The following is a 24,132-nucleotide window of genomic DNA, read 5'->3' as shown; positions in this document are numbered from 1 at the left end:
TGCACCACCAAAAGGTAAAATGATTCTTAGATTTGGTTTGCTTTTCTTGTTTTGAGTAACTTACATTCAAACTGTCACCTCTGAAAAACAAAAGATGAAATGTATATTTCACATGAAGTACAACTCAATTCAAACTGCAAGTCAGTTTTAAGGCATAATAAAACACTGTATAATATAAAAACCTCAGGTACTGTAAATACACTGTAGTATATGCATCTCAAATAAGATTATGTACTCTTTAAATTCCAAACAATGAAAAAAATTGTTTTGGTGGTTCAACAATCACCTTTTTGTTTTAGCAATATCATTCTTTAAATGATAGACAATATAAACTAAAGCCTGAAACTGTTCTCTTTTTAATTTAATACATAAGCACTTTAAATAGCCATAGTGTTTATCAGTTCCCCTGGGACATGGTTATATTTAAGCCTTCTTTTATTTCAACTCTTTAACAATGAGGAGCACTGTTCACATCCAGGCTGCACAGGCTTATTGAGATGACCTCCTCTGCCCAGCCTGTCTTACACCTTTGTTTGATTGAATATCTCCTTGTTCACAAACTGGATCAGTGCCGATATAGTGTCTGGTTTTGAATTGATGTGAATGCAGACAAAATTACTGTCTGAAAAGTATACTAAAGTATATTAATTATACTGATTAAAATTGAGAATCCTGTGCTGGTCAGGCTACAGTTTGATACTGGTAACAACTTTAGAAATCCAGTATTAACGACCAATATTTTTTCCACAACATAAAACATATCCCTTACTAGTTGTGGTTATTGACTTTATGCTTTAACTTAATTTTTTTTAAAAACTTAATCTTGTGTAGAATGGTAGGATTTTGAAAAGGTTTGAGAAGGTGGGTGAAATAATATTGGTATATAATTTATATTCTGAAACATTAATGTAGTGAGTATACTGTAAATACCAGATGCATGGTGCCTCTATACAGAAGTTAGGGTGCTGGCCTTGTAACTGGAAGGATGTGTGTTCTGGTCTCAGGTGGAGTGTTGCTCTTGTACCTTCGAGTAAAGTTGTGGTAAAGAACCCAGTTGAGTAAGTGGGTTCACATGTATGTCCCTTTCGATAAGTGTCAGACACATCCATCCATTTTCTAACTGCTTCTTCCAATTGAGGGTCACAGGGGAGCTGGAGTCTATCAATAGACAAAAGGCAGGACAGGATGCCAGTCCGTCACAGGATGTGCACAGACATACACTCACACCTGGACCGATTTTACCAGAAGCCAATTAACCTACCAGCATGTCATTGGACTGAGAGGGAACTGGGGCTCAAAGGGGAAACCCATGCAAACACGAGGTGCACATGCAAACTCCACACAGACAGTACCACAGGTCTGCTTTGAACCCAGGGCCCAAGTGTTTTTTCCCCAGAGGGAGAAGGAAGAGACTGAACATGGAGCTGTTTTGAGGCTGGTAAGCAGCTGAGCTGCCTTCCGGTGTTGATAAGGGAGGGATTTGGGGAAGAAGTCTTGTTAGGAATTCAAGTTGCTTAGGCTTTTTTTGTCTTGTTTGTGCCCTGTGCGTGTGATTTTTGATGAACTTCCCTGCACTAGAAATAAGTATCTGTTTCACCAAGACTCGCCTGTTAAAGGACCTCCTACTAGGGCACCTCAACCTCCCAGTGTCTCTCAGCCTGTCGTGAGCTCTAACAATGTACTCAAGAAGTTCAAGCAGGTGACACCTGAAGGGGCTCCACAGCTGAAACGTTGTTTCTTTTTTTTTTTCAGCAATGGAATAAACCTTTACTTTATCCTAATGTATTTAAGGTTTGCGGTCACCGGCGTCACTGCAGCTTCACACGGTGGGACTGTATGATGGGATGAGCAGCTCCCATCTTCGAGGGCCGGAGGGTCCTCTTGCTTCCATTCCAGCTCTTTTCATTCGGGGTTGTGCGGGAGCGGACTCCTAACCGGGCGAGCAATGTGCACGAGGCAGGCAGAGACGAACACAGGCATGCCCACACTCTCCGGACCAGGCACGTTGACTCATTGTAATTCACAACAAGCACTCTGAAATCTATTTGCAAATTGGCAAAAAAAATTGGTTGAACAAGTTTACACACCCTTGATTGAATCAGTTTTATTTCAGGCTGTTAGACTACACAATGAGTTCCTACAAACCATAGAATAATATAGTATATGAAGTTAGACAGCAAGAAAACCAGTACAATATACAGTACATCCATGATCACAAACACACAGACGGATCATTGTAAATAGTTTCAGAGCACTACAAAGACACTTTACATTTAAAAGAACAAGACGGTATACAGTACATAATGTATGTGTGTAAGTGTCTTAGATAAAATATGGAAACATATATATATAAATATAAGAAATATAAAACAGCACCACCTGCTGGAAAAACAAATCCTGTAAGGGGAGAGGACACATGGGACTCTAATGATGGAACTTCATTAATAATTCCTTACACTTCTATAAGGCTTTTCTGGACACTCCACTCAAAGCGTTTTACAGGTAATGGGGATCCTCTCCACCATCACCAATGTGTAGTCCCACCTCGATGATGCAACAGCAGCCATAGCGCACCAGTATGCTCCCAGTGCACCAGCTAATGAGTGGGGAGGATAACAGAGTGATGAATACAATAGACACACTGACTGCACACTACAGTACATTACATTGAGGGAGGGGGTTAGAAAAACTTGCATGTAAAGCGCTGTAGAGGTACCATGTTTTCTGTGAATATATGCTGAAACGTGTTCCGTCTTTATATTTAATTGTTGTGCTTATTTATTATCACTTTTTATATTTTAAAACAGTGAAGTCATTCTTAGAATTAGTCATTATTTTGTTCTGAAAATGTAGCCTCGGAACTCAGCGGTGGTGGCTCAGGTAGCAGAGGGGAAGTTATACGAGGTGGCACCGTGCGCTGTTTTGTTTTTGGTCGAGGTCCGAGGCAACTTGTTTTTGCTGAGCTTTTAGACTTATAAACCGCCGCGTTGTTTGGGGATGTTTTAATATTTTTTGTCCGTATCCTTAAACTGCGTTGACGACAGGGTTAAATAAACGGTTGCATAACGCTGTTAGGTACGGTCGTATTTATGTTTTCAGTCCATTATTATTGCTGCCTGCCATCTCTTACTCTTTTAACTATATTTATACAGGCCTGATGGTTTTGCCTAAGAATCCCTGATATTGGGATTAGTTTTGCTTTAATTCTGAATGTCCAGCATTTTACCCACGGTCGGTTGTGCGGTAAATAAGGTATTTAACGGCGACGGTAGAGGACGCGGGTTGCAGTTTCCTCTCGGCGTGTAGCTGTAACGGTTTGGCCTGATGTGTTAAATCTCTGCATGTTAGGCCATCGCAGATCTGGCCCTCGGTAAATGGACACTTTCGTGTTTTCGCACAAATTACAAAAGTAAGGTTATCAAGGCAAAACATAAAATGGCTATTTTGACGTGGGAATTAATAAACAAGACGTATAGAGAAAATAACATACAGTAAATCGCGATTTATAACCTTCGTTTTTTATTTGAAAATAACAGCAGTAAAAGTCCTCCGAGAATTCTAATATGCTTAACTTTTCTCTGTAGTAAACGCGTCTGTGCAGGCAAAGGTACAGTAATATGACGTTTTCCGAGGTGTAACTTGATGTATTTTGTAACGTCACAATTTTGGGGAAAAAAAAACAGCTTCTGCGAAAATATTTTAATCTCGTGTTTGGTGCAAAGGCCACAACATGGTTGGGCTGCTTGTTGCACTCTCCCACCACCTTTAGTGTAAAGAAGAGCTTCCTGTTCTTGGTTTTAAATGTACTTTCAACTTGTGTCCTCTGGCTTGTTTCATCGTTTCTTTGTGTCAAGTATAAAATTCAAATTATAGAAAAATAAAATATGCCACCTTACCAATTTTAAAATCATATTGTTTTAATTGTTTACATTAAGTAACTACTTTGCCCACTCAATGCAATACCTCCCACATGTATAATAAGTCCAGTGATTAAAAGCACAGTAGTCTCACAATCACATACAGCTGCAGAAATAAATACTGGCTGGTGCGGACACCCTATATCTACAGCACCGTGGTTGTGATTTTGTATCATTTAAGTTTAGTGACCATCCATTCATCTTTGTGAGTGGTTATCGCTAGCTGATTGAAAATAAACAAAGCTGGGTTAGTGTTTGTCTGCTGAAAAGGTCCTTTGTTTCCTTCTTTTAGTCTGGGAGTTGAACGTGCCGAATTCCCTGCCTGCTGACAAGCTCGGTGGAATGGAAGTGTGTCCTGGAGGACCCTGACCGCAGTCAAGTTCACCCCTGAGCTGGGATCACCGAACGGGTGGGAAGGAAATCCCGAAGGGACCCTCGGGGAGGCAGGATGCTGGAGTCCGTGGTGACGTTCCAGTCCCAGCTCACCTCCGTGATGGAGCTGCTCGTCAAAGCGGCGGTGTGCGAGATCACCAAGCTGTTCGAGGGCAGCTTTGCCGACTTCCAGCTGGAGATCGCCCAGAGCAAGAAGGAGAACGACACCCTGAAGCTGAGGCTCAGGCTGATTGAGAACCAGCTGCGGGCGGGGCAGGACGCGGGTGGCCTGCGCTGCGGCGGGCTCCGGGCGGCCGAGGGCGGCGCGCGGCGCAGGCGCAGGAGAGCAGGCGCAGGTGAGCTGGGCCAGGCGCTGCCAGGCCACACTGAAATCAGGCCCCCGATGAGCGCAGGCCATCTAGCCTGGGTGGTAGTTAGCAGCTAACTGATCAGAGGATCTTATCCAGCCGTTTCAGAAGTGCCTCTTGTCCTTACTGGAGGATCTCAGTAGGATCTTGAAAGAAACCAGGATATTGCATTCAACAACATGACTCTGCAGCTTTTTTTTTGCAGACCACCACAAACCCTCAACTTTTAGCAAGCAGTATAATGACAGAAATGTGCCAGCTGGGAATTGAACTTGTGAATCTTGCATGATACTCCTACACCACTGGCGCATGTTCAAATGGCACTTCTAATGTCTTCTAATTTTTAATCTAATCATCCAGTAGCCATATCACCCTGCAACTCACAAGTGGCAGATCACTGGAGCTCAGCAGGTGTGAGCCTGGTCAGTACCTGGATGGGAGGCTCCTGGGAAAGCTGAGGCTGCTGTTGGAAGAGGTGTTAGTGGTGCCAGTAGAGGGCGCTCACCCTGCAGTCTGTGTGGGTCCTTATGCCCCACACAGTGATATAGTGACGGGGACACTGTACTGTTAAATGACAGCCCTCCTTCGGATGATTTATGGTCATTAAAAATCTCAGGGCATTTCTCAAAAAGAGTAGGGACATCAAATTTTCCATTGGGCTTTACCTATTCACAGTCTCCTAGTAATCCCCTTTTATGAATTGGCATCATTACGCCGTTCTGCTAACATATAGCTGGGGTGTGGGGAGTGTTCTGGCGCACTATGGCTGCCGTCACTTATCCAGGTGGGGCTGCACACTAGTGGTGGTGGAGGGGAGTCCCCATTACCTGTAAAGAGCTTTGAGTGGAGTGTCCAGAAAAGCACTATATAAATGTAAGGAATTATTATTATTAATGAAGTTCCACCATAGAGTCCCATGTGTTTCAAGTGTAATTCTCTGCTATCAGCATACACCTGACAGCTCTATCAAAGGCATCTTATTTTTGCTCCCATTTACAGCAAAATACAGCTGTGTATTTTACTAGAAATAAATCTGAGTGAAGTACCTTGCTCAGGTGGACATGTTGAGACCCACCTGGGTTCTGAAGCTGCAACCTTCCAGACCAGAACTCTAAGCATTGCTCCCCACTCATGCACCTCAGAGATTATCCTTGCGGAACGATCTCTGTGAATCTGGAAATCCAGGTAAGGAAAGCACCTAGACGTCTTAGCGACAGTGGGTGTCCTTGCCTGTTCAGGACAGCACCCACAGACAGGAGGGTCTACAGGAGGCACTGTCACATGCTTGCGGTGTTGAAAGACTGAACCAGCCGGGGGTGCACAACATCTGTGTAAGCAGGTTTTGTATTGCACATTTTATATTGTTTTCTTGGGGAGAGGAGAGGAGCTGAAGGCAGATTCTAGAGTCTTAGTCTTAGATGTATGCTCAGACCAAACTCCCTACATGCAGAAGATGTTTTTGATGAGGCTTTAAAACCCTAATCTCAGTGTGACCCACACCCAGCTACTGTAACTGTGTTATGGGAGTTCTTGTGTCGCGTCCATCGTTTTCCCTGCAGGAGCCGAGGGCAAAGGCTCTGTGCGCGCAGAGAGCAGCTCCGAGGCGGAGCTGGACAGCTGCCTGTGGAGAGACGTGGAGCCGGCCTCCGTGGGCGCAGCCGGTGAACCTGCCGGGCTGTACCCTGGCGAAGGCGCGGAGCTGGAATCCATCATCATCAAAGAGGAGGTAAGAGACCGGACACCTGCCTGGATCCCACTGAAAGCCCCCTCCGTGTCCCATCGGTCTGCCCGCTGGGGCAAGGTGAAGAGCAGCCTATGTCTGCAAGGCCCCCCCCTCTGTACAAAATAGACCACCTGTCTGCACTCCCGGTGGCATGATGGCATACAGAATTGGCAAATATATGCAGATCGGCCTGCACCTCACTTCAGATGGTATGTGATGGCATTGGCAAGAATGTTAAGCAGTTGATTCATTTTGAATGCCCACCTTTACTCTCTCTCATCCAGCCCACAGACCTGGACGAGGAGACCTCTGAATCCATCCTTGACCTGGAGGACGGACCAGAAGCGGACCCAGGCGATAGGGACCTGCGTGGAGGATTAATGATCGGTGTGGACGGTAGGATTGCTAGCAGCACAGCCTCTCTCCGTTAATAATTCCCTTATCGTAATGGTTATAAAATCTGCTGGTATGCTGGAAACAGGTTTTTTTCACCCCTAGTTACACCTGTATGGTAAGGTAGTCTGATTTTTGTTTGAGTTAACACAATAGTTATGTGATTTGCCATCAGTCATTTTTTCTGCAGGGTTGTAAACATTACAGTAAATGCAGTGTCCTCCCAATGTCACTCTCACTTTTCTTTTGTCTGTTGTTGTGCCTCTCCAGCACGAGAAACTTCACCATCTGTGACTTCACAAAGCACTGAAGGAATGTTTTTGTATATCTTTTGTATAGCACCACTATAACCTCAAAATCATTGTAATCATAACATCTGTAGTCTTCCGCCTGCACTTCCCATGTAAGCCAGTAGTTAACTGGGAGCACTGATGACCTTGCATCTGTAAAGAGTTGTTTAAAATGCTTCTTTTGTTAACAATATGTTCTTGTAATTCTGACATCATGCGTAGACTGCAGGCAGTTACAAATTATGAAAGAAAATAACTCCAGCTAAGTTTTTATCGAGGCGAGAATGGAAAGTCATCCAGTTGCAGGGTGAGGGAGGCTGAAAGAAAAATACATTTTCTTCCTCTTACGCAATTGTTCCTTAACTTGATCTGAAATAAAGTCCTGATTGTTTCACCTCTGTAGCCTGGACTCCGATTCTTTTCCTGGTCTACTGGAGAGGGATACCGTCACCCATTCGCCTTCAGCAGCCACTCGATCTGCACCCATAAAAACAAGAATACGAAATTGATAGGAGGGGAAAAAGTCAGTGTTGGCAGTTTTGTACATGGGTTCCTCGAAAACAGCCGAGCCAGATTAAGACGTTTGCCTCAACATGTCATCAGTGGCTGCCTCTACCGTCTCTGTGGTGATGCCGTGCTGGAGACCTGTTCTCTGTGATGCCACTAATCGTCTGACTTTTCTCTCGACTAGGAACCATCGAGGCCTGCGCCCTCCCGGACGCGGAGGAGAGGAGTGGGGTGGACGAACAGCTCGGCGAGAGATGCTGGAGCCCCGACCTGACTCTAGGCGTAGAGCCCGCATCTACAGACGACCACAGAAGCAGGCAGAGTGGAGAGAAGATGAGCGGGCTGGAGGCTGTCCACCTGGCAGAACCCGGTCTTCAGCAGGTTACACAGCGGTTCAGCCCGCTGGGATCGGACCATATTACAGAAGGGCTTAGTATGGGCCTTGATTATGCGGTAGAAAGTCTTATGGATCTGGGGGCTGTTACACAATCGTATAGTAAAAGAGACCTGAATGGACTGGAGGGCATTGCAATGCCAGAGCAGGACACCGAGCTGAAGTCCAGCGAGCAGAATGCCCCTGACGACTTTCACCTGCACGGCTTAGAGTCGTCATACATGAGTCCAGAGGCAGATGACTTAAATCCTGCCCGGGTGAAGGAGGAGATGAAGCTGCAGGCTGCTTACAAGGAAGAGAGCAGGGCGGAGCAAGAGCACACCCAGCAGGGGGAGCTCGGAGAGGGCTTGGAAAGTGGTGGACGACCCCAAGGACCCAAGAGCAGGAACCCTGCCTCACAGCTGCACAGGCAGAAGCAACAGGGCCCCCCTGGCACCGTCACCCCTCCGCCTCCTGCCGGCGAGAGCAAAGCAGAGTCCAGCGGGGACGCCCAGAGCTCCAGCCACTGTGAACAGTGTGGGGCCAGTTTCAGCACTGACTGGCCTCTCCAGACACACCAGTGCCCGCAGGCCGGGCAGGGCGTGCACAGCTGCTCCCAGTGCGGGAAGGCCTTCAGCCAGCCCGGGTACCTGAAGGCCCACCAGCGACTGCACACGGGGGAGACGCCATACTGCTGCGCCCACTGCGGCATGGGCTTCAGCCTCTCCAGCAACCTCAAGGCGCACCAGCGCATCCACACGGGCGAGCGGCCGTACAGCTGCACCCTGTGCGGGAAGAGCTTCAGCCACCTGGGCACCCTGGAGCGGCATCAGCTGATCCACACCGGGGAGAGGCCCTACCGCTGCCACCAGTGCGGGAAGAACTTCAGCCGGCAGGGGAACCTGGAGAGGCACCAGCGCATCCACACGGGAGAGAGGCCGTACTGCTGCCCCTACTGCGGGAAGCGTTTCAGCCGGGTCGAGTACCTGAAGATACACCAGCGCATCCACACGGGCGAGCGGCCTCACCGCTGCACGCAGTGCGGGAAGACCTTCAGTCAGTCGGGCCACCTTAAGAAACACCAGTGCTACCATAGTGCAGAGACTGGAGAGCCGCCCTCTGTCTGATCGGCCCTCCTTTTTTATAGTTCCCTTTCACCTCTTCGCGTGACTTTGGTTTGGTGTGGTTATTGACTCCACAGCCTTTTAATCCGAATAATTTCTCTTAATGTTCTCTTTGTGCTGTCAAGAGCCAGGCAGAAAATGAAAGGCAAGAGACTGAGGGCAAACTGTTCTGAAAGTAGAGCCTACTTTCAAAAAGACTGCTTTATGTTTTCCTCTTTTCGAATGATTCTCTGTTGGTATCGGTCTCGTGTTTTGCTTTCTGTAATGAAACTTCTGGTTCCTTTTCATTTCTTTCGTCAGCCCGCTGGAAGAAAAAAAACCCAGCTGTCATAAATGTCTCTTCTACAGAGAGGAGATCAGAGAGAAAAGGGAGACACAGCTGTATTTTTTTTTATATGCGTCATGGATCAACTGATTAAACTTTGGAGTGATCAGGCGTTAATTAGCCCAGCTCCACGTTACAGCCAACACAGGTGTTAGGCTAAGACAACACAAGAACTCCATCGAGCTCGTTCGCTAGCTTTATCCGAGGATATCCTCCAGCTGTTTCTTGAAAGAACCCAGGTAGTCGGCTTTGTCAACATGGCTCAGTGGCTTTCCCAAGCTCCCACAGCCCTTTGTGTAAAGAAGTGCCTCCTGTCCTGAATGGAGGATCTCATCCAGCTGTTTCTTGAAAGAAACCAAGGTATTGGCTTCAACAGCACGGCTGGGCAGCTACCCAGCAGTTTGAAAAGCAACACGGGCAAACAAATAAAAGGGTCAACATTAAGTATGTTGCAAGTAATTTGTTATTTTTGAAATGAATTTGTAGATGAACAAATTTGAAGTGGAAACAAAAGGACTCATTTTAATATCTTATACAAGGTAGACGGTTCGTGCTCATTACAAACTAGTCTTTTCTTAGTGTCCCTTTTAACACTTCTTGAAAGAAGGTCAACATGGTGCAATAAAAAAAACTTTTAAACCGAAAAAGAGCTGTGTACATCTTTGCGGTCTTGTCTTCTGCCCTTTGCAAAACACTAAACCCCGAATGCAGCCGATGTGTCTGGAAATGACAGGAGATCATACGTCAGTGATGAATTGTTGCTTTCTACAACTCCCGTCTCCTTTAAACATTGCTTTGACCTCCTAAGTCGCACCTGTGTGATAATTACAAGAGATGCAGGTACATTCACTACAAACATGAATTTGATTCCCTGTTGTTTTTTCCCCATGTGTCAGATTTTCTTTTAATTTAGAAACTAGTAGGAAGTAGTTCCGTGTCTTGTGTTGAATTATTTTAGTGTACTTAAATCGTATCTGCTGTACAGCAGAAGGAAGACTTGCCACGTAACATTAGTTTCCGATGTTGGAGAAGTTGTTTGGAATTTCCATGTATTTCAGATGAGAAAGCAAGAAAGAAACACGGCAGACACGGCACAGCACTGATTAGATCGAGGAGTGTCGCGCTTGCTCATCTTGCACGCTGGCATGCGGGGCTGTATTCATTTGACTTATTCGTTTGTACAGTCGTTTCTGATGGAGTTTTGATTTAAAGAAAAAAAGCTTTCAGCGGTGTTCATTTGTTTGTTTTTCACTCGTTTGTTTTAATACTCCTGCCTCCGGACGTAAAAAATAAGGAGGACGCGTTTTGGGGGGCTGAATAGTTACTCGTAGGATCTGAAGTCATTTGTTACGAGAAAACTAAAGACTAAGTCAGCCTTTCTCCAATTTATTTGCATGAGCTGTACTCGCAACATACAGCTGGGGTTAATGCCATGCACACATAACACACTTACTCGGGAATTTACATTCACTTCGAGAGGCCAATTGTTGCTGTAGTTGGAAAATACTGGTCAAATTTGTAGCAGTCCTTACGTTAAAACCATACGAAATTTTATCAATATAATATACAACCAAATTATCATTTTGCCCACCCCTGTAGTTCACATGAGATCAGCTCACGCATTTCCTAGTACAGACAGTCGTAGTACACCTAGTCCCAGTTTGACTCTTGAGGGACAGAAAGCGGATTATTTAAAACCAGAGTTTGACGAGTCATGTGAACTGCGATCTATTTCTGTTCCAGCAATAGATCAGGACATCGTGAACTATTAAACACCGAAGCATCACGCGGTACAAAAAGTGACGCCACTCCCCTTCAAAATCCCATCTGTCTCTGAAATTGATTTTTTCCCCAAGTTTTATTAGACATCGAATATTACAAAGGAGGAATGGTATAAAAAAAGTGAGCGAAATAAAAACAAAAAACAGAGCACTGCCAGAGGAAAACAGTAAGTTATAATTTGTACATTTTTTGTCTCGTTATTTATGAAGTTCTTGATGAAGTTTTAGTAACATTGTATTTCCACTTATAAGCATTAAAGGAAAAGTAGGTAGCGTTCGTCTTTTTTGTTTTGTGAATGTATTATCTACCCGGTATTACAGATTAATTAGAAATAAATGTTCTTTATATTACATCTTCTAACATCAGATTTCTTAGATCTAACATTCATTTAATCATTTTAAATGATTAAAAATAACGTTTTGAAAGTCTATCTAAAACAATTTTGTATTATATAAAGTTAACAAAGGAGTCAGTTTCTTTTATAGCCTTACAGAGCACACGTACATCATCTAGTTCGTGTCTCAGTCTAAAAAGAGTGGGTTTAACAGGATGAAACCCAAGAACAACTTTAAATGTTATTTTTTTAACCTTGCTTTGTCTGTATTGCATTTTTGTCTTTTATTTGCACACCATCCAAGAATTGTAACTGTAGATTCAGCAAGGTCAGTACTGACGGATTTAAGATTACTTTGAACAAACTCACTACTTTCTCAGGCATGTCATCATAACTATAGCGTATTCCCGAGTGGAAACGGCAATCTGCCCAAACATTCAGCGTACGTCAACAATCTACCATCTTTATCCTGCCATCTTAATCTAACAATTATACCATGTCTGCAAGAATATGCTTTTATTTTTGTACTTAATAATTTTGTAATTTTAGTACTGTACTGTACAGTAGGTGTGTGATGAGAAATTATATTTATGTATATATATATTCAATTCCAGGATCGTAATATCTTCCTGTGAAGTCTGGATAACTTAAAGAGGAACTGCAGTCCCAAGTTCTCCGACCAGTTATTACATCTCAGTAACAAACTAAATTAATTGATGGTATCACAACATTTTACAAAGTCCTAATTAGGCACAAAATCGTGAACTTTGTGAAAGTGCTGAGCAGCCCCATTTTGTCACAAACCCCTGGTTCTCGCCAGGGAGGCAAGAGTGAGAGTTAGCGTGACCTGCGACTAGTGCGTCCCTTCCTGCTCACTAGTCACGGTAATGACTAATGTAAAGGATGTGATGCAGAGTTAACAAGTAAGTCGTATTTGTCGGCCACCCATCTCGAAGTTGAGAGCGATATTTCTCTTAGATTAAAAGAGATGCATCCACAAGCCTGCATGTTTCCAGTGTCGTATGGCCGCAACACTGTCACTGAAGTTTTGTTGCCTCATTCTGAATCGCAGAACATGGCGCCGCGCATACCTGGAAATTTAGTCAATTTGATGATGTATATCGGAGGTTTTACATGTTACTGGGTACATTTTACTTTCACTGTGGTTTGAAATGCACTCAGTGATGTAGATTCTTTCTACAAAAAAAACCAGCATTGCAGTTCCCTGTTAATGGGTATTTTCCTTATATCAAAATTACACATTTCACAGAATGTCAAGATCACCTATAATTTGAAAGACCTAACTGGCAGATTCCATAGATAACCTTTGTTTTTAACATGAAGATTTTGAAGTGCCCTTAAAAAATGCTGCCCTGGCAGAATGATTAGGCTGTTGAGCCTCGTCACTTGTCCCTTTACAGCCAGCATACGCTGACTCAGCTCCTTACTCCATGTTCCTCTGTATAAAGCCTCATCCACAGGACAGCTCCTCCTACAGCTCAGCGTCCCCAGTTCACCATACTGGACTGCTGGGTTTATGGACCTCCTGGCTCAGGGGGAAGAGCCCCACCTACTGGTCCACCAACACCGTGTGCAGCAACATGGTTTTCCCAAGAAGGTAAAAGGTGGGTGTTTCACCTCTCCTTCTACTCGTGGACTGCTTTACATAAATTAAGAAATGATTATCAGCTGCAGTCGTAGCAATTCCTGCTCTTTCATACTTGCTGCTGTCCTGTGTGTATTCTCATTCGTGTTCTTGGTTATTGTGACCACAGGGAGCTGGAGCAGTAGTAAGTACAGGTTAATTGGCGTTGTGCTGGGTGATTTGTCAAACCTTCAGTCCAGACAATCGCCTGTGCTGTTGCTCCGTGAAGGAGGCGGCACGGTTTGGGACTCGGGAGTTTCCGTACACAGGCCTGCCGTCACTGTTTTCTTTTGTTTTGGTTCCGTGGGTGAGGGCTACGGCTGCTTTCTTTGTCGCTAGTCCCTGCGAGGTAAGTTTTCTTTTTCGTTACCGAATTATAACTGTTTGTTTTACAGCGCAGCGTTGTAAGCGGTTTCGTCGAGAGGATCTGCGATGTTCAGGTGATGTCAGGCTAGGCTTCAGTGACTGTGTCCCTGCATAATAACATCAATACTGCTTCTGTTTTAACCCGTATACTGTACTGTATATTACTTTATATAACACACGAGTAATTAATTACAATAAAATAATAATAATAATAACACTACACACATTTGCGTGGTGCAGTGACATGAGCACGCTAATTAAAGAAATAGTGGGCTGAATTTGTAGCTGATGCTGTTATAACGTAAATTGTACGTGTTTCACCTACTTATTCTTTCCTTTGCCTTCGTAAAAACGGTTTAGATACGTGCAACGTTTATTGATCTTTTAGGTAAAATTACCGTGCCACGAAATCTGTAGCTGCCATTATAGTCAGATTCATTACTGCGTTTGTGTCATCTCGCAATTAACTGTAACAACAGAAACACACAGTATGCTTAGTACAGTGCCATGAGTATTGGATAGTAAGGCTTGTAAAATGAAAAGCTTGGGTCAGTTCCATCTTCGCAGTTTCTGAAAACAACCGCTATTCATAACGCTAATGAAACTGTAGATAACGTGGCCTTCAGTCCCCGGAATCGCCCGAGGTGTTGGAGCGAATATGACTGATATTTTAATAACGAGCGGTATTAAGATGTAACCAGCGCTCCCGGTTCTGTGTCAGTGACTGGCTGGAGACGACTTCACACAGGCTCACTGACACTTTCATTGCCCCTTTTTATTACTGTGGGGCGTGATAATCGCAGAGCCAGAGCAGGGAGTTAGCCGGGAAGGCAGAGAGGAAAGAGGTGGGATTCCTCTCTGCGTTTAAAAGGGGGCAAAGGCAGGAATGGGGAGAGGTCATGGGGGCATTCAAACACAGCGGGATGTGCTGTGCTTCCCCCCTTGGCGCCCTGACCTCCGAGGGAGACCTCGAAATCCCAGGGCTGGATTGGCTCTTCCGAGTTCCCAGGAGCAGAAGGGATCTAGCCTTTGGAGAGACGGAGCACACAGTGGGCTGCTGGGCGTAGAAGATGAGGGAGGCCCTGTCTACACCAGCTGGAGCTCAGACCATCGAGCTCTGGGTGCTCCTCTTCCATAGAGTATGTCGGAGTGTGTGTAGACACAGGGGGGCTCAGTGACTCACAATGCCTCACGCTGCTCTGTCACATTTTTGGGGTCCATTTCTGGTTTTAATGAACATCCGGCTGTTGTACAGATTCCAGTCTGTGACACCAGACTGTTATAGCTTTGATTTGCATAACAAGCTACTCAAGCTGCAGTTAAAGAACTGGAAATATCCTCTGCTCTGCTTTGTTTCTCCCAAAAGAACCTGCGTCTGGTAAATCCTGTAGTGGATTTAACTGCTGTACACCTAAAGTTTCCTAAAGTTGTCACCTAAAGTGAAGCCTAAAGTTTCCTGCCTGCTTGATGTCCACTACTCTTATTAAACAAAATGTATAGTATTACAATAAAGGCAATAGTATAGTATAATATAACTGCACACAACCATCCCTGCCTTTCATTCTCTTTTTCAGATTCCAGACTAAGATCATCATGGTGCCACAGACCTTTGAAGCTCAGAAACACTGAAGCCAGTGTTGTGTGGAAGCCTATACCCCAGTACAGAAAGGCTCTATTGTAATTAAACCTAACGCTCCGTCTCGCTTCAAAATGGTGGATTCTGCTGCCGTCTTCCGGACCCAGCTGGCCTCTGTCATGGAGGTCCTCACGAAAGCTGCGGTGTGCGAGATCAGCCGGCTGGTCCAGGGCAGCTTTGCCGATCTCCGGGCGGAGGTATCCCGGAGGGACCGGGAAATCGGCACCCTGAGGTCGAGGCTGCAGTGGTGGGAGAGCAGGTCGAGAGCAGAGACTGGAGAGGCAGGGAGGGACGCGGGGAAGACAGCACAGAGTGTCGGAGTCCAGGTGGATAAGGAGGACATGGACAAGGAACGGCCTGCACAGGTCCCTGGTAAGTTAGAGGATCCACCCAGCTGGAGGGCAGACATCTCTTATCTACCTGTTGGTTGCCGCTCAGGCAGGCAGCAGGCCTCCTGCTTCTGTTTTCTTTAAAGGTTGGAGGCAAACAGGACTAAGAGGGAGAGGTATTCTCACTGTGGTGCAGGATGTCCAGCTCGTTCCCTGGAAGGCTCCAGCATGTTCTGTTTTATTTCAGCTGCAAACAAGCTCTACTTGTGGGCACAACTGCAGGTGTTTTTGTTTTTGTCTTCTTCAAAATGAACGAACCAGAAGGCACGAGTGGGGGCTGTGTGGAAGTCTGCTTAAAACGGAGAGAAAGTCTTTACACAGGGGAGTGTAGAATACGTGCCGCTCCACCCTGTTGTTAAAGCAGCTGCGTTGGCTTCTGCCAAAAACTGGCTGGATGAGAGCCTTGGATCAGTCGTTAAATACCAGATCTCCACACCAGATGCCCGCTGTCATTCGTTACCTTTCCTCTGTTCTGATGACCCCAGCTTCCACTTTGTGATGGGGTGGCATGTTTGTTTGGAAATGTGCGTCAAGCGTTAGGTCATGTAATTGTGTCTTGACACCTCTCGCCTTGCAAACCATAAGATTATCTCATGAGTCAGTATCACGTTTTCCGATTGTATAGGCAACGCCAAGTGGAGTTGAGCCCTCCTGGCTTTCTGTTGCCTAAACTGGAATGTTCCTATGTTGAACAAACACATTTATCCTTATACTTTACTCATACACTGTATTTAAAATAAAAATGAACAAGAAATGACATTTGGCTTGGAGACATGAATATGCCCCATCTTCTTGTTTGTCATAGGTGTTGGGGAAACTAAAAGTCACATTTCACCTCCTGCCTCCCAGTTCATGGTAGAATCCCACTTTCTAATATTACATTAAGGGATCTTGTGGAAGATAAAAGAAATGTTGTGATCTTAAAATCAGCTCATATAGGCTGGTAAACTCTAGATCCCTACTGCAGGAGGGTTAGATTAATGGAACTTATCATGACTATAAGACCAATAACAGCGGTGGGCCTCATTAGCAACAACGATGAGTCACCATACAGAGAGGAGGTGGAGCAACTAGTGGACTGGTGCACTAACAACAACCTCTCTCTTCATGTAAATAAAACAAGAGAGATAATCATTGACTTCAGGAGGGCCCACACTGATCACTCCCCACTGTACATCAACGGCTCCCCAGTGAAAACAGTTAGGAGCACCAAGTTTCTTGGTGTAGACATTACAGATGCCCTCACTCGGTCCCTCAATACCATCTCCTTAGCCAAGCAAGCACAGCAGGGTCTCCATTTCCTGCGGCGACTGAGGAGGGCAAACCTCCACCCCCCATCCCATTCTTACCACTCTCTACAGAAGCACCATTGAGAGACCCTTGACCAGCTGTGTCACTGTCTGGTTTGGGAATCGCAGCTCTTCAGACCACAAGACCCTGCAACGAATTGTGGAAACAGCTGAAAGCCTCCCTCCCTTCCATTTCTGTCACCCCTCACAAACCCTGCTTACACAGTGCCTCCAGTATAGTACATGAGCCCTCCCATAAACTCTTTGCCCTCCTACCATCTGGAAAGATATCGCAGTGTACAAGCCAGCTCCACTGGACTCTGGAACAGCTTCTTCCACAGGCTGCCAGGCTCCTCAACAGCCTGGAATCTACTTGCACCCACTCCAATTCCAGAAACAGGGTTTAAATCCCCCCCAGTGTGTTGTTTATATTGTACTATGTAATGCCTTGTAATTTGCACAGTCTGCACTTTGCACTATGTGTATCCTGTCTACTATGTCTATGTCAGCGTCCTGTTTGTCCTGTCTCTATTTGCACTGTGGACCAGGAGGAATGATATTTCGTTCCACTGTATACTTGTATATGGCTGGAATGACAAATAAACGTGAACTTGAACTTGAAGAGTAACAATCGGGATCCTAGTTTTAGGCTCTTCCTCCCATAGGGAAATAGTGAGATTAGAGGCGACTTGTGCATCATTGACTACGGTGACTATTGACTACTTCTCACCTGAAGGACAGAGGACAAGGAGGTTTTGTAATTTATTCTGGATGACACTCAACAAGTCCATGGCATCTGGAGTCTGGAACATCCTAATAAAAATGGATCTGTTCCTACGTATTAATTCTCCTTAACTCTTTTCCTGAAGAGCCACAGCCTCTTTTGTTAGTTGGTTCACCTGAGCTCTATAGTAACAGGCAGACCAAAATTATTTACATTATTGTGTGAACCTGACTGTTTTCAGGTCTAAAGTAAGTGAACCATTAAAAAGCCTTGGGAAACCTGCAGAACTCTGGCCGTTGAATACTGGAACTGAGGAAGATAAAATAGCACAGAGATCATTCTGTTGATCATTGATATAATTTTATCAAATTAAATGTAATCATTCTTTTTGATGGAGCAGCCAGTACTGCAAAAAATGTTGTGTGTATGAGCTAGTGAAAGGTAGACCTTAGTATCAAGAGTCATTCCCAGTGTCCACATCCATGAGTGTCGAAATCCACATGGATCCACATCCATTGGTGGAGAAATCCCGAACTGCACTCATTTCGGCTCCACTGTGTTTCCAGTTGCTGTTGCTGAGAAGGTCCTTAATGGAGAATGGAAACATAATACAGCTGAGAGGCCGATATCTAAGAAAGTCGAAGAGGAAGATACAGAAACATATCCTGTCCACACTACACCCAGGGATGCTGGACTGCAGTGTGTCATTAAAGAGGTTGGTGATGTTAATGGACACGGGGCTCTCTGGACCGCAGTGTGTCGTTAGAGAGGTTGGAAATGTGATATGAGTGGACACCAGGAGACTCTGGACTGCAGTGTGTCGTTAAAGTGGCTGGAGATGTGATGTGAGTGGACACCAGGAGACTCTGGACTGCAGTGTGTCGTTAAAGAGGCTGGAGATGTGAGTGGACACCAGCAGACTGTGGACTGCAGTGTGTCGTTAAGGAGGCTGGAGATGTGAGTGGACACCAGCAGACTGTGGACTGCAATGTGTTGTTAAAGAGGCTGGAGATGTGAGTGGACACCAGGAGACTCTGGACTGCAGTGTGTTGTTAAAGAGGCTGGAGATGTGAGTGGACACCAGGAGACTCTGGACTGCAGTGTGTTGTTAAAGAGGCTGGAGATGTGAGTGGACACCAGGAGACTCTGGACTGCAGTGTGTTGTTAAAGAGGCTGGAGATGTGAGTGGACACCAGGAGACTCTGGACTGCAGTGTGTTGTTAAAGAGGCTGGAGATGTGAGTGGACACCAGGAGACTCTGGACTGCAGTGTGTTGTTAAAGAGGCTGGAGATGTGAGTGGACACCAGGAGACTCTGGACTGCAGTGTGTCATGAAAGTGGCTGGAGATGTGATGTGAGTGAACACCAGGAGACTCTAGAGCTTGATGGCAACTGTCCAAATGAAAGTGAGTACTGATCCTGACTTGATTCTGCCTTGCATTATGATGTTTTTTAGACAGGTTGGATATATGGTTGCATAGTTATTGTACCATACAGTATATCAAGTGTCCACTCAGACTCTCTTAGCTCACAATCCTGTGTTACAGACAACTAACCTGGAAGAGAACAGGCCTGAAACACTTCTCATCAAAGAGGAGAGATCTGGAGAGGACAAGGCTGTCGGTACTCTGCAGAAAGGACTGGTGATTGATCTGAAGAGTAAGTGTTGAGCACCAGAGAAATCTCCTGTGTCTCTACTTGTTCATCATTAATTGCTTGGCTAACTCCAAAGAATAATTCCATAATAAAAACGTAACATTGCAATTAAAAAGGTTTGGAGGGTGCATTGTAATATTGTTATTAAGACTATATTAATTGGCACTTAAGAATATTGGCACAATATTACCATATGGGCATATGATGTATTGGTAACTAAGAAAAAGTACCAATTTAACCAAGGTTTCACATTAAAATCTTAATTTGTTTTTGGGTGAGGGTAGGCTCCAGCTAGCATTAAAGGGGAACTGCAGTTTAAATTTCTCAGACCGGTTATTAAATCTCTGTGGGAAAATAAATTAATTGACAGTATCAATTTTTTTTTTACTAATTCCAACTTGAGCACAAAATGATGAACTTTGTGAACTTTGTATGGTCGCCATGTTGTCGCAAACTGCTGGTCTTGCCATAGGCGAGAGGGAGAGGGAGAATTGTGGCATAAATTGGCCTTTTCTGTACTGTTATGACTAAAGTAGTGTGCTGGACAAGTGAAGTAAGTACAGGTTGGGAAGCAGACATTTCACCTCAGAAATGTTCCACTGTGATCGGCATGCAGTTAACTGCAGTTAACTTGAGTTAACAAGTAGTATTTGTCGGCAAAACTGTCTTGAAGTAGATAAAAAGAGATGTGTTCGCAATGTCACAGGACCGCTTCACATCACTTGGAAGTTTTGTTTCCTCGGTCTGAATCTTGGACAATGACGGCAATATGGCGCTGTGCTTACCTGGAAATGTAGTCGTTTTGTGAGGTAAATTAGAGGTTTTACATGTAACTGCATACTTTGTACTTTCATTGTGGTTTGGACTTCGTCTTGGACAGCAGATTTCTTGTGGGTATTAATAAGTGTTGATATGGAACGTTTCGTTGCGTTACAGAACGTTAGGGTCATAAAAGAGAAGAGAAACATTTACTTTTCCTCCTTTACATTTAGCTATATTGCTGTCAGAGTAATTAATACGAACATCATCCAGTCATTTCTTGAAGGATCTCAGCTAGTTGGTGTGAGTCACATGATTAAGTAGCAGGTTCCTGGAGATTCCTACTGCTTGTTGCGGAAAAGGCACAGCTCCAGACTGTATTTTGGGAGTTGGCTGGCTGATTCCCATGCCTGCCAAGTACTGGTGGCTCCTGGGAAAATGCTGGGGCGAACTCACAGTGAATCCATCGAGAGATGCCCAGTCTTTCTACAGGAAGTCTGTGAAACAGTGGTGGAGCCCCGGGTGGAAGGAGTCATTGGCAATCTTTCCGGCCCTCTAAAAAGAGCAGAAAGAAAACACAATGTTTTGGCTGTAGAGCCTGTGGAGCCTGTGGTGACACCCGAAGAAGGCTCCACAGCCGAAACGTTGTGTTTTCTTTCTTCTCTTTTCAGCGTGGAATAAACCTTTACTTGTTCCTGATGCAGCTACCCACATGAACTTCTTTTTCTTGACCTCTTCTTTGCCCTGTAATTTCACAAATCACCAGTGGAGGGCAGGTGACACCACTGACCCTTTCTGCAGAGCGAATAACACAATCTGCCTTTGGAGTAGGCAGACTTATTGCAAACCAGACAATTTAACAGTTTAAAATGTTCCTCTTATTTTGAGTCGTTTTTAGTTGTATTGTGGTAAGTGTTTTGTGCTGTTTTCTGTATTTTGACAGATGTAAAATAAGAAACTTAAAATAATTTTTGGCTGTAGTGTACAGATCAGTGTACTGAGGGTTTTGGGCACTATCATTACACATTTAAAATTTATAAGGGCTGTGATTTAACCCTCATTTTTATTTTCACTGCTTCTTTTCCAAGTTCTGATAAGCTCATCCGATCCAGGAAGGAGAATTCTCAGAAAGACGTTGACTCGCGTGTCTGGTCTTTTTCCCCAGAAGCGTCTGGCTCTCTCCTCCACACTAAAGAAAGGGGTCCCGTTGTGCAGCTGGACTATGAAGAGGAGTGGGGCTGCAGCTGGTGGCAGGACAGCGATTTAAAACATGCGGAAGGAAACGAAGATCCCGCCGAGCAGCACGGGTCTGGGCAGCGTGTGAGGGTGCCGGGATCCGGGCATATCACACACGGGGACAGTCCAGCGGTGTCTGGCTACAGCACAGAGAGGCTCGATAGAGTAAGCCCTGAGAATATCGCCGAAAGTGCCAATGGAACCAGTACTGGCTTAGCGGTATACGTTAAAGAAGAACAGAATATAATTGACAATGTGGAACGAGACGCTGAGCCCCCGTCATTTCATACGAAAGGCAACGATAAGTTACTCGAACCCCTGTTGGGGGCCCCCTACATAAACCTGGAGGTGGAAGGCTGGCGGTCTGCCTGCGTTAAACAGGAGGCTGAGCAGGGGCTTGCACGCAGCGAAGGCAAGAAGGTAGAGCTAGATCCCACCCAACCGGGGCAATACAGTCGGGGCCCGCCAAACGGATCACGGGAGCACAGATGGAACGTGGACGAACCTCTGGATCCCGTTGGGGTCAAGGAGGAAAATGAGCTCCGGTCAGTTCACACTGAGGAGCAGACCACTGCTGCATTGGGACCTCTCTACATAAGTGCCGGGGGCAAGGGGCAGGGTTCTGTCCACCTTGGAGATGAGACGGGGCGACGTCCCGCAGGCGGCGAAGAGAGCAGAACGGAGTTGAACCATGCCCTCGGCGGGGTGAGCGAGAGGGCAGAAAATCAGGACTACTTCCAGTGCGAGCAGTGCGGCAAGAGTTTCTGTACCACCTGGAACTTCAAGGTCCACCAGCTCACCCACAGCGGGCAGAGGCCTCACTGCTGCACCTACTGTGGGAAGCGATTCAGTCGCTCCGATAACCTGAAGACACACATGCGAATCCACACGGGCGAGAGGCCTCACTGCTGCTCCCTGTGTGGGCAGAGCTTCACCTACCTGGGCAGCCTCAAAACCCACCAGCGGCTCCACACCGGGGAGACGCCACACTGCTGCACCCAGTGCGGGAAGAGTTTCAGCAACTCGGGGAACCTGGAGAGACACCAGCGGGTTCACAGGGGAGAGAGGCCCTACAACTGCTCCCAGTGCGGGAAGAACTTCTGCCACGCGGCCGATCTGAAATCCCACCAGCGCATTCACACAGGAGAGCGATCCCACCGCTGCCTCCAATGCGGGAAAAGTTTCAATCGCTCCGATAATCTCAAGACGCACCTGCGGATCCACACAGGAGAGAGGCCCTACGACTGCGCTCTGTGTGGAAGGAATTTCAGTCATTCTGGGGACCTGAAAAGACACGAGCGGATCCACACGGGAGAGAGGCCGTATGTCTGTGCCCAGTGTGGGAAGAGTTTCCGGGTCTCTGGCAGCCTGAGGACACACCAGCGGATTCACAGGCTGCGCTCACATGTGAACAGCTGATCAATGCGACTGTCGTAGCTGGAGAACGCTTCTGCAAATTACAGCAGTGTACTGTATATATCAATAGAAAATGATGAGTAAAAAATACAGTAGGATGTCAACACTTAAGAGGATTAGATGCAGAGAAATGTTGCCAATAACCAAGTCCACTCCTCTACCATAGCCAAATGCACTACAGTATATAGTATGTATGGTTAAAAGGCATAAGTAACTAAGGCTATATTAATATTAATAAGATTATTAAATTAATATAAATATTAATTTATATAACATTGATTAACTAAAAGAAACACAACTTTATAATAGTTCAAATAAACATCATGAATTCCTCCTCTGTGACCAGCCTACACTTTCTGTCTCTATATCTGTGATTAGCACACCCCGCTGTAATGAAACAGGACAAGAAAGCTGTCAGTTAAGTTTGTAAAGTAGTCTCTAGCTTCTCATTCCCTACACTGTTGATATAGGACCTGGAGTGCTTGTTGCAGTATAAAAACAAGACTACGTGAGCTCTTGCTGCTGGGCGGTGGGTACTTGGGCAGGAGGCCGGGAGAGGCTGACTCACTCACTAGATTCGTTTTGCGATCCTCCTCTTCTGTGCTGCTAATTTTAAAGCTGTGGTTAACAACCTTCAGCTTGGTTTCATCCCACTCTGCCCTTCTCTCATCCAGATTGAATCATGAATAAGTACATTGGACGTCCAGATCTGCTGTATAATAATAATAATTGTTTGCACTTACATAGCGCTTTTCTGGACACTCCACTCAAAGCGCTTTACAGGTAATGAGGATCCCCTCCAAAACTCAGACTACTGGTAAATGTGCTACTTCTACTATAAAGGAGTGAAGAACTGCTGGCAGTGTCTTAATCTTTTTACAGATCTAAGTCCCAAGTGTTCAGAGATTTTACATAAAAGGTATCCAAATAGTTAAAGTTTAAAAGAAAAGTATATAAAAATTAATCTAAAAAATAAATAATTATTAAACATTTAATAAATAGAACCTGCAGCCCTACACAATCAAAAAATCCAAACTTTGTTTACCAAAACATTTACAAGCATTCCTGTAAAATTATTTTTGTCAGCACCCCAGTAATAACAATACTAAATTTTAAGGATATTGTAGCTGGGATTGTTTAATTGATAGTAGTGGCTTGTAATTATACATTCGCATAGCATTTTTGTCCAAAGAAGTGCTTCTCCAAGCAACAAATAATTTTTAAAAGAACTTATTCCCCACTTTCTTTGTTCTAGAGCTTTTTGAGTCTTCCCTCTCTCCCCATCACTGTGAAATAACAGTTTCCAATATACATTTGATTCTTACACCTTTGAGAATAATTCTGTTTTATTTATGTTCAGGAAAGTGTGCAGAAATGAGATGTTTTGCTGACACCAAACTGTTATTTTCATTCAGAATGTCTCTCTGTTGGTGGCTCTATTTCCTCACAAGTTCTTTACCTAAAGAGCAAAGTAGCAAACCTGTTAATAACACTTTTTTCTCCCTGTT

General features: G+C 45.0%; 1 protein-coding gene across 2 annotated transcripts; it reads left to right on the top strand.

Moving 5' to 3' along the window:
* The first annotated feature begins 2,873 nt into the window (after positions 1-2,873).
* LOC102685609 (zinc finger protein 135-like) lies at positions 2,874-22,956 on the top strand. 2 transcript variants are annotated; one of them, XM_069191578.1, is made up of 6 exons: positions 2,897-3,075; positions 4,210-4,645; positions 6,217-6,383; positions 6,665-6,776; positions 7,755-9,064; positions 21,950-22,956. In XM_069191578.1, exons 2-6 carry the CDS (start codon positions 4,366-4,368, stop codon positions 22,625-22,627), a joined length of 2,547 nt encoding a protein of 848 aa, XP_069047679.1. In that variant the 5' UTR covers positions 2,897-3,075; positions 4,210-4,365; the 3' UTR covers positions 22,628-22,956. The 2 variants fall into 2 exon arrangements, with proteins under 2 accessions (XP_069047678.1, XP_069047679.1); XM_069191577.1 differs by lacking the exon at positions 21,950-22,956 and having other exon boundaries at positions 2,874-2,937; positions 7,755-9,836.
* Positions 22,957-24,132: the final 1,176 nt, after the last annotated feature.

The sequence above is a fragment of the Lepisosteus oculatus genome, chromosome 6 (assembly GCF_040954835.1).
Source record: "Lepisosteus oculatus isolate fLepOcu1 chromosome 6, fLepOcu1.hap2, whole genome shotgun sequence".
Lineage (NCBI taxonomy): Eukaryota > Metazoa > Chordata > Actinopteri > Semionotiformes > Lepisosteidae > Lepisosteus > Lepisosteus oculatus.
The sequence above is the reverse complement of the archived record's forward strand: the minus strand, read 5'-3'. Positions and strand labels throughout refer to the sequence as shown.

Coding starts and splice junctions, on each gene's coding strand:
- LOC102685609 (XM_069191578.1), top strand. CDS start 4,366: ATGCTGGAGTCCGTGGTGACGTTCCAGTCCCAGCTCACCTCCGTGATG. Junction 6,384..6,664: donor CCATCATCATCAAAGAGGAG/GTAAGAGACCGG, acceptor TCTCTCATCCAG/CCCACAGACCTGGACGAGGA. Junction 6,777..7,754: donor ATTAATGATCGGTGTGGACG/GTAGGATTGCTA, acceptor TCTCTCGACTAG/GAACCATCGAGGCCTGCGCC.